Source organism: Microplitis demolitor, chromosome 1, assembly GCF_026212275.2.
Source record: "Microplitis demolitor isolate Queensland-Clemson2020A chromosome 1, iyMicDemo2.1a, whole genome shotgun sequence".
NCBI classification, from domain to species: domain Eukaryota; kingdom Metazoa; phylum Arthropoda; class Insecta; order Hymenoptera; family Braconidae; genus Microplitis; species Microplitis demolitor.
In genome coordinates, this window is record NC_068545.1 from 10546483 (window position 1) to 10564851 (window position 18369).

General features: G+C 34.5%; 2 protein-coding genes across 10 annotated transcripts in view; one reads left to right on the forward strand and one right to left on the reverse strand.

Annotated features, from left to right (window-relative positions):
* The window catches only part of LOC103570417 (dystrobrevin beta), a 156714-nt gene that overhangs the window by 135464 nt on the left and 2881 nt on the right, over positions 1-18369 (forward strand). For 5 of the 7 annotated variants that reach the window (XM_053742585.1, XM_053742581.1, XM_053742600.1 and 2 more), the window contains 3 exons: positions 5039-5184; positions 6468-6527; positions 8025-8609. In XM_053742585.1, coding sequence (XP_053598560.1) covers positions 5039-5184; positions 6468-6527; positions 8025-8254 — 436 coding nt within the window. In that variant the 3' untranslated portion in view covers positions 8255-8609. Of the gene's footprint in view, positions 1-5038; positions 5185-6467; positions 6528-8024; positions 8610-18369 lie in introns of those variants that run through there. The other 2 variants (XM_053742598.1, XR_008404454.1) reach the window with 2 other exon arrangements.
* LOC103570355 (uncharacterized) lies at positions 12545-17924 on the reverse strand. Of its 3 annotated transcripts, none has more exons than XM_008548065.2 (3): positions 16682-17924; positions 16274-16366; positions 12545-15362 (listed from the first exon to the last, which is right to left on the reverse strand). In XM_008548065.2, the coding sequence occupies exons 2-3, from the start codon at positions 16314-16316 to the stop codon at positions 13471-13473; spliced, it is 1935 nt and encodes a 644-aa protein (XP_008546287.1). In that variant the 5' UTR covers positions 16317-16366; positions 16682-17924; the 3' UTR covers positions 12545-13470. The 3 variants fall into 3 exon arrangements, with proteins under 3 accessions (XP_008546287.1, XP_008546285.1, XP_008546286.1); XM_008548063.2 differs by having other exon boundaries at positions 16274-16489; XM_008548064.2 differs by having other exon boundaries at positions 16274-16492.

An 18369-nucleotide genomic window follows, 5' to 3' on the forward strand; every position in this document is an offset into this window, starting at 1 on the left:
CATTCTCAAGCAGCAGCTTTAATCTCATCTGCCATCAGTCGTACTCCAGATCACAAACCAGAGACCTCTCGACCGACAGTGCTGTTGGCAACCGCATATGCTCTCATCAATCAGGTTCGTCTCATCGTATCAGAGTTCTCATTGATCCTGGATTAGAGCTTACTCTGATTTCTCAGGCTGCTGTTCGCACTTGCAGTCTCATCTCTCAGCCTTGCCATATACCTCTACAAGGAGTCGGCAAAATCTCATCAGGAAAAACAGAAGGCATGGTCTCATTCACACTACATTCCACCATATCATCAGAACAAGCAACTCTCAACGCACATCTTCTCAAGAACATCACAGCGCAGATTCCATTAGTATTAATCTCACCAACACTTTGGTCTCATATTAAAGATCTAGAACTCGCCGACCCAGATTTCTACAAATCTTGCAAAATTGACCTTCTCATTGGCGCTGATTTCTACGGTCATATCATACGACCAGGTCTCAGATCAGGAAGTTCATCAGAACCGATTGCGAGGAAAACCATACTCGGTTGGACTATCCTGGGTCCTGTTCATCAACAATCTCATCAATTACCTAGCTTGTCTCATCATCTCATCTCGAATTCTCAACTGCATGACTCTCTCACGAAGTTCTGGGAACTAGAAGAGGTTTCAGAGTCTTGCAGTGAAACTCTCATCATCAAGGAAGCTGAATGTGAAGCTCACTTCCTAGCTACTCATTCTCGTGACGCATCAGGACGATACATCGTCCGTTTACCATTCAAATCGTCATCTCAGAAGCTAGGTGAATCTCGTCATACTGCGCAGCGCTGTCTCAACCGTCTCATCAAGTGATTTTCTCAGGACTCTGAACTTCAGAGTCAGTACACAGCATTTCTCACCGAGTATGAAGCACTCGGACACATGCAGCGAGTCTCATCATCATCGCTTGAACCCTCTCATGTATATTATTTACCTCATCATGGCATCGTTCGTGAAGATAGCGAAACGACCAAGTTGAGAGTCGTATTCAACGGTTCAAGCAAAACATCCTCATGCAGTTCTCTCAATGATCATCTGCATATCGGCCCAAGCTTACAATCAAAGATCTGTGATGTACTTCTATATCTCAGAAGTCATCGAAGTTATCTTTTTGACTGACATCGTGAAGATGTTTCGTCAAATTCTCATTCACCCTGATGACAGGGACTATCAGCGCATTCTCTGGACTGAGAATGGCCTCACCGTGACTTATCAATTCAACACTGTCACGTAAGGCACTCGACCAGCACCATGTCTTGCTGGCCGAGCTCTCAAACAACTTCTCATCGACGAAGGGTCTCAATATCCACTAGCAGTGGAACCCCTCCAAAAAGGCAACTACGTCGACGACATCGGCGGTGGTACCGACAATCTTAGCGATCTCAACGACATTGCAAATCATTTCGAAGCACTTTGCAACTCAGGTTGCTTTTCATTAGCTGAATGGAAGAGCAATCATCCTGAGTTTAGCAAAATCTCATCATCACTCAGTCCAGAAGACTCTCATTCGTTCTCAGATTCTCTCTCAAAAATATTGGGCCTCTCATGGAAATTTCAAGAAGATGTTCTCACGTTCAATGGCAAAACTTCGCAGAATCTCAGCATAACCAAGCGCACCATCACCTCAGAGGCTGCTCAATTATTTGACCCTCTGGGTTTAATCTCACCAGTCATCGTCAAAGAAAAAATTCTCATCCAAGACCTTTGGCTACAAAAGGTCGACTGGGACGAGGCTCTCTCACCAGAAATAGTTCACCGATGGAAGACGTTCCTCGATGAACTACCTCAACTTTCTTAGCTCAGAATTCCTCGATGGATCAATCTCATCCCAAACTCATCAAGCATCGAGATTCACGGGTTTTCCGACGCTTCTCAAACTGCAAGGTCTGCAGTATTACATCTCAGAGTCTGTCAACCTGGAGAACAGGCTCTTATTTCTCTCATCTGCTCAAAAACCAAGGTCTCACCTCTCAAACGGCTTACGATTCCTCGACTTGAACTCTCAGCTGCATTATCGCTCTCAAAACTTGCATCTCATGTCTCATCAACGCTTCAACTATCTCATGTTCCGATCTATCTTCGGACTGATTCATCCACAACACTAGCTTGGGTGACCAGTAAACCTACCAAGTGGAAGGAATTCGTCAAGAATCGAGTTGAAGCCATCCAGCAAAATTCTCCAGACGCACAATGGAGATATATCTCAGGAAAGCAAAACCCTGCTGACTGTGCTTCCAGGGGTCCCACCGCATCTCAACTCATTAATCATCAGTTATAGTGGTCAGGACCTAGCTGGCTAGCTGATCCACTCAATGGCCATCTCATCAAGTTCTCAGTTCATCACCAGATGAAACAGAGCAAGTAAGCTCAGAAATACGACCTTGCAAGTCTCACGTCTCAACTAGTCCACCTCTCATGCCACTATCATCTCCCATTCACTCATGGACTACTCTCACAGCTCTTTTATGTCGCACAGCAACCGTATTTCGAGCAATCTCATGTTTCAAAAAAGTACTTGGAGCAAAACTCAGCATCTCACCTCTCACTCCTGCTGAACTACAAGCAGCTCTGATCCATTGGATTAAAACTACCCAGCAGGAATATTTCTCATCAGAAATCGCATCATTGTCTCAAGGTAAAGCTCTCAAGAAATCTCATTGTTTCACCAGACTCACAGCATTCATCGACCAAGCTGGCATTATCAGAGTCGGTGGACGTCTTCAGAATTCAACATTGGATTCTGACAGTAAGCATCCAGCGATTCGTCCTAAGGATTGTACGCTCTCACGTCTCATCATCTCAGATTATCATATTCGCACTATGCATGGAGGTCCCCAACTCACATTATCTCATGTTCGCAAGAAGTGTTGGATAATTGGTGGACGATCGCCAATCAAGAACTTCATTCATCGCTGTCTCACCTTCGCGCGCATGCGGGAGTCAGATCTCAACAGCTCATGGGTCAACTTCCATCTCATCGGGTCTCACCATCTCTCGTCTTCGAAAACACTGGAGTCGATTACGCCGGTCCAGTGTCTCTGAAATTCTATCAAGGCCGCGATACCAGATGTTACAAGGGCTGGATCGCTGTCTTTGTCTGTCTCTCATTATCAGCCATTCATTTGGAGGTTGTCACTGACTACTCCAGTGAAGGCTTTCTCAAGGCATTCCGCCGTTTTACTAGTCGACGGGGAATCTGCCGCACACTTCGAAGTGATTGTAGGACAAACTTCAAGGGTGCTGATCTCATTCTCAGGCAACTTCTCACTGGCACTCTCAAGGAATCATCTCATCTACAGCAGCATCTCGCCAATGACGGAACCCAGTGGCTATTTAATCCACCTGGAGCTCCTCATATGGGCGGAAAATGGGAAGCTGCAGTAAAATCAATCATGATCTTCAGAGAACTATCGCAGATACGCTTCTCACCTATGAAGATTTCTCGTTTCTCATTCAAGTCGAAGCAGTTCTCAATTCTCGTCCACTCAGCACACTCTCAGAGGATCCGGACGATCTCACTGCTCTCACACCCGGATATTTCATTCGTGGTGCAGCTATCAACACAATACCGGAACCTAATCTCACTTCAATCTCATCATCAAGGCTCTCACATCTGCAGCATATCCAAGAACGCTTGCAGCATTTCTGGGATCGATGGTCAACCAAATGCTTGCAATCTCATCAATCGATCTCAAAATGAAACACATCTCATCATGACATACGAGTTGGATCACTTGCCTTGCTCTCAGAGGAGCGGTATTCACCAACAAAATGGCCGCTCGCTCGTGTGATCCAATTGCATCCTGGTGCCGATGGTCTCACCAGAGTTGTCACTCTCAAGACAGTCTCATCAGTTATCAAGCGCCTTATCAGCAAACTCGTGCTGTTACCAATCTCATCAGCTACGGAAGATTCTCATGGATCATCTAACTTCTTCAACAAGTAGGAGAAGGTGGGGAGAATGTTCAAATCTTCCGCGCTCTCATCATCATTCTCACGGCGGATAAGTGATCGATACTATAGTTGATACAACAGTCGAACACCAATCAATCCTAGGCGGCTCCGCTAGTCGCATTCTCATCGCAAAGACTGCTCGAGTAAGGATGAAAAAGACGGAAGTTCTGTCTCTCTTACACGTTTGCGCTCTCTCTCATACATATTGCTTCAAGTGTTCTCATGGCTGACGCCTCGTGCATTTTATAATCTCAATGGTTTTTATTAATCAGTTACGTTCTCATTCAATCAATTATCTCATTTTGCTTCTAATAATTCAAAGTAATTATTGCGTATATTATTTTTGCTCTCATTTTAGTATCTCAGTGCATTCTCAATTTAACTCTCATCACCGCGTGTACCGGCATTGTTTGCTCCTAATCGCCATCTTAGCCACGTGTCGTACGCGAGTTAAATTGCATTAAATAAATTAAAAGAGACGCTTTTCAGTGTAAATCTCATCTCAATATTTCTCATCAAGTGTAAATATTGGGAAAATAAATATCTATATTTATTATTTGCTAAATTTTGAGTGTTAAATAAAATTATTAACTACCCGCCAATTCACACACACCAGATCCTCTCATCCTTATAATTAATTATTATTAATTATTCAAACATAAGTATATAAACATTTTATTACAAGAACAAGTTATTGAAATTATTTTTCCACTTTTAGATATCTTAGCATTGATTTCATGGGAGTTTTCTTTTATATAACTCGTTTGGATGGAAAGTGCGGTAACTATGGTCATATTTTTATCGCTTTTTTCGCGGTTTATTTCACACATTATCCAATATTTAACAGATAAATTTCGTTCTGCGTCATATGTTTTTCTAAACAGGGGTAGGTCTATTTTTTCGAAAATGTAAATCTAAATAATTTTTTTCTAGGATTGAAAAGAGTATTTGTTGCAATATTTGTATTTTCATAAAAAACCAGTAATTCATTTAATTTTTTGATGCTTAATTCTTTATATTTAGAAAATATAAAATAAATATTTCTTTGTTATTAGGTCAGCATTCCGAACCAATAGCTTACCCAATAGTGGGTCAAGCAGTGCCAACAATACTTTAGGTAGATCACTCCGTAATGACCTTTTAGTTGCTGCGGATAGTGTAACAAACGCTATGTCTACTCTTGTTCGAGAGTTGAATTCAGGTAAGATTTGAATACTTTTCCTCGATTCCACTTTTTTTTATTCAACAAACTAACCTACTACCTTGCATAAGTCAAGAAATGGCTACGTGACATTTCAACTGACAATAGATTACTGTAACACCAACGCTCGCAAAAGAATGAATAATCATTAATAAAATTAATTATTCAAAAATATATTTAGTAAGTAAATTCAACACATAAAGTTTGTGTACATTTTGTTATGCCACTTTGTTCAGGAGATTTATTCTGAACACAATATTTAACAATTAGTAGATTACAATTCAAATGAAATAGCAATTTTTTTTCATTTAGGGAAGTGGTATGTATAAAATAAAATGATCGAAATTTATTCTCATATATGATTTAAACGTCGTGTCACAAATTTTTCTTTTTCTTTATATATGTTCAGACACACATATGTATGATTCAATATAAATTGTAATCATATAGCAGTTTTTTTCAAGGCTTCCCCAAGCCTGCTTTCAAAGTCGATAGTTGCTAGCGTCACCATTCACCTATGGGTCTTGCTTCAGATATTTAGGGCGTGAATTGCAAGTCTTATGCTAGCCTTACACAAGAGTTTTGGTGAAGTTATTATTCAATTATAGGGGGGGGGGTGGACGCCAGAAGCATGTCGACTCTATCTTGCATATAGCTTGCTCAAGAACTGTTCACGGTAAAACTGGTGGGGGAAGGATTAGTATGGGGAGAATCACGCGTCTTAAGCAGATCTTGAGAAAGCCATGCGCAAGTATCTGCTGCAAATTTCTTGGGCAAGAAATGTTACAGAAATTTTTAGCTTCACCATTTTAAATATATCTTCGATAATCTTGCCTGTCAGTTCCTTGCAACATAATCTTATGCAAGGCACCTACCTAGAAGGAGACACTAGCAACGATGGGCCTTGCAGAAGACTCTTGTACAAGAGTGCTTGCCTAAGTACGTGTTACTTGAAGTACTTCACTTCAAAATAACTTATTCTTTCTTATGTAGAATCATGTTTGTCTATACATGGCCTTATATGGATTCTGAATCATTACAAAAAAGTTTGTTTTTCTTCATATTTGTTTACATGTGGACCTACATAATTCATTAATAAAAACATATGAATCATTCATGATGTTAAATAAATCATAAATGATCATATCTAAGTATACATAGTGAGACATGAACTTTTTTCTCTGAACAGCATAGCCATAAATTGAATTTATAACTTCTAAGTCTTCTAGCAGCTTTATATCATTATCAGCTGAATGATTTTTTTATCTTTTTGCCGATTCCAGATTCCAGTTCAGAAGAGACACCCAACAATAGTAGTCATTGTATTACTCAAGAAAATAGCGGTATGTACTTTACTTCGTTTAATACACTCGTCAAAGTAATCAAAGAGGCAAAAAGATATTTATGAACTTTCTAATAGATATTTTAAAGGCTGTAACCCGGTGAAAAATAATCGTATGGAGAGCTAATCAAAGTTTATTTAAAAAATAAAGTTTCTAGTTAAAAATTTTGCAACCAAAATAATTTTAAGCAACTGTTTGTACCCACTGACATGAAAAATTGTGATAGAAAATTAAAAAAAATTTTTTTTTCTCAGTTTGTGGGCTCAAATAAAAATTTCCGACCAACCAGTTCTGGCTAGAGAACCCGCTCGACATGGATGTCAGAAAGATATCTTTTTAAGATCAGAAAGATGACATAACTTTTTAGATAACTTTATGATTCCAATAAGATATCTTTCTGACACTCATGCCGAGTGGGTACCGACCCCCCCCCCCCTCTCCCAATCCTTTCAATAATTACTTAAAAAGGCGTATTTTTTATGCGCAAAATTTTTTCTGTTATATTCAAAATAGAAGTGCTTTACGAATGTTTATCACAATCATTATATTCTAAATACCATAAATAATAATATTGAATTGATTATATTTTTCTCTTCAAAAATCATATTCTAACATCTAGCTAATATTTTCATGTAATGGGCCTTTTTTGATTTTCAATTCCTATCGTACTTAATAATAGAAGAATATGATCTTATTATTCCAACAACTGTTCATAATTTTGATTCGGTAGATATGGGTTGAGAACTCATTGGATCAATGTAGTTGAAAGTAAGTTCTACATAGAGATGATCGATTTTTTTCCAAAATTGAATATTCTTGTCTTATGCGTTCTAGTAGATAAATGTTCATTAAGTCTGAAAAATAGATCTAAACGTGGAAGAACTTGCAATGAATCAATTTTGACTATTTTTTTATTATTCATCCGCATAAATTTTGATAGCCCTGGCGGATCCAAATTACGGTGATCTGCCGCAATTTACGGCCATTTACAGTAATAGACGGTAATTTACGTTATTTTACTGCGAATTTTGGTACAATAACGGCAATTTACCGTAATTTGAGGTATTTTTACCGTAAGCACCGTATGTTTTTTTATTTTTACAATTTTCATAACACGATACTTCACTTTACGGTGAAGTAACACAGGGTTGCCGCAATTTTACGGTAATTCACTGTTCTCTTACTGTAAAAATACCGTACTTTTGTTTTGAAAAACCATAGTTCTGCCGTAAGATGCCGTACTTTACTGTAGAATAACGTATTGTACGGCAAAATGCGGTATTCTACGGTAAAGCGATCCGCCAGGGAGAGCTCAACTGACACAACTGAATTTTTTTTAACATAGTCGATTCTTAATTAAATTTTTTTTTTAATTTCGATACAAATTTTTGTACTAGATTTTCGATTGTTTCAATATTAGTATTCGAGTATTGTCAGTAAGAGTTACGTACTTATAATTGCCATTGAGAATTGAAGAAAAAATTTTTATATTTTTAGATATTGAAGCTGGTATAATTGGAAAAGACAAAAATGAGGAAATGAATTTTTGGCGTGATGATCTTCAACAGCGATGTCAACAAGAAAATATTCCTCAAGAAAATCTTTTGATTCGAAATATGAAGGCATTTCAAAATTCCAAAGGATCACGATCTCATGAAAAAACCCAGGATGCAGAAGAATTTCGTAAAGTTCACAAAATAATCAAACCGCAAGAAACACTAAACTAAAAATAATCTATTTTGCAGATAGATCAACTCATCAATAAGATTGAATCAATTTAAAGAAAATCATATTTGCAACAATCTTGAAAATGAACGTTTTCAAAATAATTTTTTTATGTGTTGCGTAACTACAAATAAAAGATATATGGTGAATAGTTAGATAGTAACCAGACTGCATAAAGTGATTCATAACCATTTTCGCACTTTATATTACGTTCAATCAGATTTATTGAACGTCTCTGAAAAGGGACAGCTTCATCACAACGATAGATTCTTTTTTTTTAAATAAATAGCAATAATTGATAAATGTGAAAAATGATTTACTCTTTTCTCACTGCAAAATAAATGTATAATTGCTTTAGATCATATGAATTCATAAATAAAGAATGGAAGGCAAGAGGCGAGAGCAAAGATTTGTATTTAGCAGAGTACTTATGTCTTTAAAGTCATCAAACTAACTATCTACTATCTGGTCATAAAGTATTGACCCTAAATTTAAAACATGAAGAACTTGTGTTTAAAAAAATTGCATTAAAACGCGAAATATATAGATCGGTGGATTAAAGTCTCTTATACTCCTATCTAAAATTTTACAAACCTAAAAAAAAATTTTACCCGAGATATAAACAATTCAAGGTTAAAAAACGTGGTTTTTGGGGAGGTATAAATTCAAGCACCAACTTTGATTGTTTTATAATTTCATAAAGAATTGTTCTATTGCTAATAGTAGACCCTTTCCGAATAGAATTCACGAAAAAAAACTTTTTTTTTTTATAAATTATTGCTATAAATTATTGTCACAGACTATCTCGGGATCTTATTAAGATACGAATTTGATTCAAATTTATATTTATACAGAAAATTATACCTAGTGAACACATGACCTTATTTTGACGTCATACGTAGGTCATAGAAATTTCACGGCACCTTATGTAAATTCGATGTCAATCTGACATTCTACATAACTTTAATATGATGTAAAAACTTGACATCATATTGACGTAAGCGTGACTCTAGCATGACGTTGTAACAGGGTAATTTTCAACCTTGCTAAATTTGGCCCCTTTATTAATTGATCTTAATAAGGGCGCCACTGGAAGATTAGACTCGGCCTTCCAGAACCGAAGATGTTAATTTTAGAAAACTCAGGGTCGTTGAATTTTACAAGAGTGAGAAAGGATGAGGAATTAAATTTATTACACAATATTTTAATTAATATAATTAACAATTTTATTTATCACAAAACAATCTTTCCCACCGGGTTTTACTTCACTTATAATTATTTTATTAATTAACGGAGTCCACCGAACTTTATTACATTGATTAATTAGTCCCCTGGACTTTATGAATTAAAATATTTAATTGGCCACTGGCCTGATCCCCTGGATCTATTTAAAACTGAATCCCCTGGACTTATACAATTTGGACAATCTGCCTGATCCCCTGGATCTTAATAAAATTAGTCCCCTGGACTTTATTTATAATGACCACCGGCCTGATCCCCTGAATCTATATTAAAACAAAATCAGCAACTTGCCAGATCCCCTGGAACTAATTATTTCAAAATAATTAATTGAAAATTCCGCTGAAATCCTTTTATATCGCACACACACACGTTTTATTGAATCAATTTACTGTCCACTGGACTTAACTCACACACACACACACACACACACAATTTAAATTTGCCAAATTACAAATGCCGATTTTAACAGTTAAATTTAGTGACTACTAATTTTTCCTTTGTTTATAATCATTTACTTTAATTCACAAAAATTTCCCAGTATTTAATATTTTTTCATCAAGTGATAAATTTTACTGACTCGAGCGACCGACGCTATCTCTACTTCGCGCGTCTCAGTCTATCTCTCTCTATTTCGTATCTTTCTTTTTTCGCATTCAATTTTAATTTCTTTTAACAATTTACGGACATCAACTTATTACTCTCAATTTTAATTAATTGAAATCTCAATCTTTTATCACGATTTTCACAGCACTTGATTTTCAGTCTTGTAAATTTTATCTCATTAAATTACCGATTAATTGACTATATAACAATGACTTAATAACTATTATAATTTCTGGCCTCCTGCCGAGAATTATTACTCCTTAATTTACAATTAATGATTAATAAATTCTGGCCTTGCTGTCGAGAATTATTTGACCAAACACGTGGTTAATTATTATTTTATTTCTTTACAATAAATTCTGGCTTCCCCCGCCAAGAATTTGCTCTATTGAAGACGCAAAGTTGTTAACACTTCTTATAACTTTATTTTCGATGTTAATTTAATAATTTTTGGCTTACCAGCCGAAAATTAATTTACGCACAGCACTTCGATATTATCACTAAACTTTGCACTTATTCACTAGATGATACCCTTGGCGTCTATCTAGCTTCCCTTGGTCTTTCATTGGTTTCCGGTCTTCTGGATAAGGCTCACGGCAGATGGACGTCCGTTAAGCTCAGGCGGTGATCACTCAATGCTTTTGTATGTGTTCAGTCACGAGCTTGATTAATTTGAATCAAGCTTCGTGTATTTCCGCTCGGTTCGGGAGTTGCCGAACTCGCTACTGACTGAAGGTCAGAATAGTGCCGGGTCACTCGCTATTTGGGCCCGGCACATACAATTTCTAACTCAGGATCGTGTCAAGACGTCCTGAGAACCCGCTACAAGCTGACCAATCACAAAATTCGTTTTATATTGGTCAGCCTATGAGAGAGCTCGCTATCAACTGCTACCTGTTGGCGCGCTTTTAAGCCAATAGGAAAATTCGTTATATGCAGCAAGGCTGCCACGTCGACACCAAGCTTCTCGACGATTCAACGACGCTACCATTATTCTTTCTACAACTATCTGTCTAACCGCTTCGCTCAAAGTTTCTACAATGTGTCTTTGCTACGTGCAACCTCGTGCTTGAACCGCTTCGCTTATTATCCTTGTGTAATATTAAATAAAATCGCTACGCTAAATTATCCTCAATGTTTAGACAGTACATCAAGGCTGCTATTTATTGAGAATAAATAAATTGTTCTTGTGACAATAATTAATTGTTAATTAATTAGTATTGACTTAACCGCTATTGACCACGTGTCAATTTTATGCGTGAGTTATATCTGTGAGTTTGCATTCGCTATCGCGTATAATTTATCTAGTCGCATTCGCTATTAATCATAATTCTCATAATTTTTAAGTGTAAATAAGTGTAAATAAATCTATAATTTATTTAGTGACAAAATCTGTGTGGTTTTTAATTGTTTAACCAACCTCGCCTAAACCAGATCCAATTAGTTTATTCGCTCATTTTACAGTATGGGACTCAATTTTGTCAGCCGGCTCAGTTTTTCCATACCAACTTAAAAGCGCTGTCTTACAATTTCTAGACTTTTTATAGTTATTTTATGTTTAACGTGGTTGCTAAGACAGCAGTGAGAAAATAGCAGCGCACTCTTTTACGCGAATACTTCGTTAAGTAAAAAAGCGGCAACTTTTGAAAACAAAATATTAAAATATTTATTAAAAATTTTATGATTGTAAGAAAATAATAGCTGTCGAAAAAAATAAATAATATATAATAATTTATCATTAATAAACTAGTTGTAGATTTTTTTTAATTTTTAAATGAAGACAAGCATTCAATTTTTTTTTGTTTTTTATGTTTATTAATTAAAGAAAAATAACTAATGTAAATACCATTATATATAAATTTATTTCGATTAAAATTAAGGGAATAAATAATATTTTTAATGAAGTTCATTATTCTAAAGTTAGTTAAATTTTATAGAAAATAAAAAAGTGTTGAAATTAAATTTTTCTCGAGGTAATCAAAAAAATAACAAGTTTAACTACTACCAAAAAATTCCTTCTAATTGGTATATCGTTGAATTAATTTGGATTGCGATATGAAATTGTCATTACCCTATGACTTAAAAAGGATGCAAGTAGATTGTTATTTTATTTATATCGTTGGTCACAGAAGGCATTGCTTCACGATGAAATAATGAAATTAAATGAACAAATTAGAAAATAGAATGTCGTTATTATTAAAAAAAAAAAAAAATAATTTTGTGGATAAAAGGGTTTTGTAATGTGAAAAGGTTCATTTCATATGATAACAAATATTTCAATAATTTAATAAAAATGCTTTTATTATTTCATATTACGCATGAGTTGAAAACCTTGAAATATTGCAATTTACAGTTATTTTTAAATTTCCTTAAATTTAAATTATTTTTGATATTCTAAAAGTTTTAAAAATGCATAATGTGTAAACAAAGAAGGTAGCATTATCACATTGTTAAACATTTTTTAGCTCTCAATATAGTATACATCAATATAAAAATATAATTTATTATCACAAACAATCAGACCTTTTACTTAAATTATTACTTTAATAATTTTTGGCATTTCAATGTATAATTATCACATTACCTTAAAATATATTAATAAAATTATCATAATTTCTTTTTTAGTCTTAAAGCTAAGGAATTTGACTAGGACATTTCGTTTCGTACTGATATAAGCTCTAAACATAAATATTACAAAATTTTCAGTTTTTAAAACATTTTCATTATCACATAGATATTTTATTTTAGCTTTTGTTTAAGCTTTAAACTCAGAGCTTTTAAACGTCGTTATTTTGAATCGTAAACTTCGGTCTATAAACGATTTCTTAAAATTATTTTACATTAAAATAAATCAATCAATAAATTAATATTGTAACGCAAGAATCTTTGGTAATATATACCCAGTTTTAAATAGGAACTGTGGCTGTTAATAAATTACTTCTCTTAAAATGCTATTATTTAGCTTTTCCGCTCAACTCTGCAATTTTTCCTGCATTAGCAGCTCTCAACTGTTCTAATTCCACATTTCTATTCAAAAGATAACACTGTTGTCGGATAAGAAAGCTTAGAATTTTTTCGGAAACTTCGTTGTTCAATGCTTGACCATGCTTAGAACAGTTAAACGAGGATTTAAAAAACTGACTTGCTACTAATTCTTTAGCAAAAGTACAAATGTTCCTTTCATGTAATCGTGATTTTAAATTTTCGTCGAAATTTCATGGCCTTTAAAATTTCTTCTTTAAAAGTTGATGAAATTGTAGAAACTTCTGATGTATTTTTCATGACAATGCACGATTTACACTCCAAACATTTCTTTGATGATAATGATTTGAAAATACTGGCTAATATTTTTTCCGGTATAAACTTCTCATCATCAGCTAAATAAATCATTATCAAGTCCTTCGTTTGCTCCGCCAAATATAAGGTTTAGCTGGTCATCACAATTATCATCGGTATCATCAAGCTGTAATCTTGGAACGTCGTCAGCTTCAGTAATTTCTTGTTCGATGTCTTCAACATTTTTATCGTGCGATGAACTGTGCTTATTAGATTTTATAGTAAGAAGATTCTGAAGCTGAATTATCGTTGGGGAGGATTCAATTTCACTATTAGCCCCACGAACATTGCAATCAGAAAAAATTGTCAATATGGAGGTTTTAAATGCACTTATGAAATGAGTAGTCGTTAACTTATGGTTACAGCCTTGCAAGTTTTTAATTAATCCGAAAAAATTCTCCAATCCATCTTGGGTTAAATGCCGTAAATTAATAGATTTAAATCCAGCTTTGAATAAAAATTGGCATAAATCTGAGATTGCAGATAAGCTATTAAGTAATACTGCGGGAGTCGGGGTGGATATTAATTTTCCATCTGGTCGAAAAAATTTTAATGTTGAAATTGCTTTTTTAGCTTTTGGCCAGAATTCCCAATGTTGAGATGTAGAAGTCACGTTTGCTCTCGAAGATGATTCTTTTTTATCTCCACCACTTAATTTGCAGCCATTTAAAGAATCAATAACCATGTCTAAAAACTTTATTATGATGCTTGTAGCTTTTGCAGCTACATTTTTAATAGGATCCGCTACTGCCCGTTGCATCAATCTTTCAGCTGTCATTTGACTTAGAACTTGTGATGCAAAGCGAACACCCATTTTAACTTTATTAGTCGGGAAAACGTGTTCTTCTTTAAAATGACATTTTTCATCTTGAAAAAAATAATTTACTATTTCTCTCCAATAGCCGCGGATACCATTAATCTCAATGATGTTGCCAGGATATTCTTGCTTACTCTTCTTTGGATTCTTTGCAAACCAGTTCTCAAAAGCACCGGCGAAATTATTTTTTAAGGTTTTAATTAAATGGGCGATGTCATATAATATATAAATCTTGTTAGCGTAATTATTAATTTTAAAGTGATTACTTTCATAGTTATTTGGAGTTTCATCCTTAAGCAAATTAAATGCTTCTCTGTTTGTTGACCCTTGATCGGATACTGCGGCCACTGGTATCATTTCGGCGGCAACGATAAGTGAAAGAATTTGCGTAAGCAAAGCTTTAAGCACAGAAGTGTTCATTGGTTTATGAGTAAAATGGAAAGAAAGTGGTTGTTTTCCCGGCTTGTTGATTTGTTGAAGCATAAAAACAGTTGCATGATCAGCAAGCTCTGCTTTCTGAACGCCGTTACCATCATCATGAAACCCCCCGAATGAATCAATGCCCACAGTATATGATAGTCGTGGTTTAATACTTGATTCATCCATAACTACTGTGCAATATCGATCCAGAGGGTCTGTCATACGCTCAGCAGCTTTTTTGAGTCCTTCAATTATTGAATTATTGATCCCCGGTTTTAAATCAAGAATAATGAAAGCACGTCTCATAGTAATTTCACTTGGAAGCAAAATATAATTCATAAGGAAACGGTAACACTTAGGCGAACGTTTATAAATACCAATGGCAAATAAAATTTCTTCATTAGTGTACCGCTCTCCACCACTCTTTCTATTTATATTGCGTTGCTCTAAACCAGCAAGTAAACTGAGTCCTGGACGTTTGGTAGTATCTTCATCACACCGGCAGTTCTTTAATTTTATTTCTTGGAGATCGTATTCTTTACTTATTTTTGAAATAGCAGCCTCTAAGTTTTTGGTCTTTGCACGTTCTTGAGTCAGAAGATTTAGTACAGCAGATACTTCATGTGTAACTTCTGCGCCAAGTATTCCAGCATCTTCAATGAGTTTTTTCTTGGTCGTATACTTAACAGCCACTACAAAATATTAAGAACTGAAATTAATTCAAGGATGTATTGTTAAAAAATAAAATTTATATGCACCAATCAAATTGAAAATTCACAATAATAATTTAATTTATATCCTTAAAAATGGTACAATTTTTGTAACAAACTTGTATTTTACTAATAATCTTTAATATTGATATATTCATTATTTACTGAAGTCAACTAAGACGATTACTTGGAATAAAAAAACTTCCAATGTACAAAATTGTTTGAAAAAAATTTATGTACTATATAACAACTTAGAAGTGTTGAATTAATTATACTAAGAAAATCAGTTACATAACTTTTAAAAACTTCTGCGAATAGTATAAGTGTTCAATATTTCGTAGTTTAGAAAACATAAACAATAATCAAATATTGTTATCTTATAACTAGTTATAACCAACCACTAGTGGTAACAATGGTAACCATATAGTTTTTAAAATGAAATCCCTATTTTTTACCAGTTAAATACTACATGTACATTATTTCGTGCTTTAATTAATAAATATAAATTTATATTCGATAAAGGGAAGTTTTGGGGCTGGCCCGCAGGGTCAACCGACAGACCGATTTTTTTTTAGTATTTTGAAAGTATTTCAAAAACGACTTGATGAATCAATTCAAAAATTTGATCAGTTATAGAACTCAATAAAACATGTCGATTGTCGCCTTGAACGTCTTAATCGGTTTATTCGTTCGAGAGATATCGTTTGAGAAAAAATCGTAAAAAACGTTTTCTTTCGAAAACACCGGCATACAAAAGTATTTTCGAGCTCAAAGAGAAAATGTATCTACAACAATTTTCTGAGCTCAAGGAGCTCGAAATAGGCGGGAAGTTTTGGGGCTGGCCCGCAGGGTCAACCGACAGACCGATTTTTTTTTAATGTTTTAACACTTACAAGTCATTGAAACAATCATTTGCGGAGATAAGAATGTCTTCATATCCTCGTTACTAATAGAGACCGTCTTTTCATTGAAAATAGATGGAACAGCTGCAGATTTCAAATGCATTTTTAATGATGAACTATAATTTTCATCAACGAAATGAAAACTGCATACATATTTTTTCTTGTGCAATATTTCATAATTGAGATGCAGAAAATCTTCTTCCCCTACTGCTTGAACCCACGCAGTGCAATTAAAACAATTATTAATTATTAATTTTTAAATAAAAAACATTATATTATTTTATTTTCCGTTTTTTTTTTTATAAACTAAACAAATAATTTTAATTATTTAGTAATACATTTTGGTATAAAGACTTTTTATCTTTTGCAATAACTTAACCTAAATTCAATCATACTTACGTTTTTGGATCACTTGGGAATCGATGATAGCGGCACGAATGTTTATTTTTATTGTGACCACAAGATTTAACACAACAATAAGACATATTTATGTTCTTTTATAGTTCACAGCACAATAATTTCAAAACGCTGAAAAGAATTTTCAGAAAGCACGATTAATTTTCACAGCACGAAGCAATAAGCACGAGTACATTAAAACAAATTGATATAAATCTTAAAAATGGCATCAAGTGTTAAGGGGGTGAGGTCAGTCGATAAGGTAGAAATTTTTACTAATTGTTGATGTTCACAATGTTGCCAAATTAGCGGAATCAATTTTGGGAAGATTCGTTTTGTCAAGTTCTTTATCTAAGCTAGACCAACTCTGACAAAATTGGGCATGGTGGGGGGCAGAAGTGATCACCGCCTGGTTAAGCTTATCGGCTCGACCGACTCTTTTCGCTTTTGCTGCTGTTCTGTGGTTATATATTTTCAGCAACGGCCATTTTCGGCAACTTCCGGAAAATGGCCTCCCCACTTAATTAATTTTGGGACAGAAGTCCGAGCTTCTTCAATTAGCGCACCCGGCGACAAGTCGAAAAACTCTAACGGGTACTTATTTGGGGTAACGGCTCGGGTAACTGACCAGCCGTGGAAAACTACGATTTTCCTTTATGATAAATTAAAGTTTACCCCTTTACAACGTCACAACTATGACTTATGTGTTACGTACGCTTGACATCATATTGATGTCAGCATGACTCTTGTATGCCGTCAGTTATGGCTTATGTGTTATGTACGCTTGATATAAAATCTACATCACATTGTTACGTATTAATAAAGTCATTATTGTATATCATAATGACGTAATTTTAAAATTATACATTTATGTCAGTAGCAAAGTCACAGTTATACGTAATATGGATGTCACTCTTAAATCATATCTTTACATCAGTGACAAGTCAGTATTTTACGCAATACTGATGTAATTTCCGAGTATAGTTTTTTTATCATAGTTTTTTATCATCTAATTATTAAAATAAAACAATCATAGAATGAATTTTCAATGTGTAAATGTGTAAAAATAACAACTGAATGTCGAACATTTTTGGGGCCAAAGTAATGGATAAAATCGATAATAGATTTCAAACGTTTTAGATTAAAACATTAGCGTGAGCATAAAAAAATTAAGTTTATTTTTTTAAATAATATACCGAAAATATTATTGAAGATGACAAAGAAAATGTAACGACAGTTTGAACTCTTTTGATATTAAGATTGTAAAGTTTAGTATTGCGATTTTTCAAGCGATTAAATTTCATACAATTTTGTGGAATAATTTAATCTTTCGCTAAATTTTATATAAGATTTTTTAAATTTCACATCATAACAGAAAATTAAAAAATTTGAAGAAACTTAATAAAATTTTATATAATTTTTTATAATTATCATTTATAAGTTCATGGAATTTTTTTTAAATTTTGTAAAAATCCATCACGAAAACTTACGAACTCTGTCTTTACCGGCGTTTCACTCTAAATACATCAATTAAGCATAAGACTTAAACTCTCGTGATGTGACCAGTGAGCAACGTTCAGGACTGCCAACCAAGAGGAGCCGTGTTCTAACCCAGCAGACGCCCAGGATTTTTTCATCATTTAATGTTATCAAATCTTGTTTCTGAATTCGTGATGCGTTCGCACGATAAT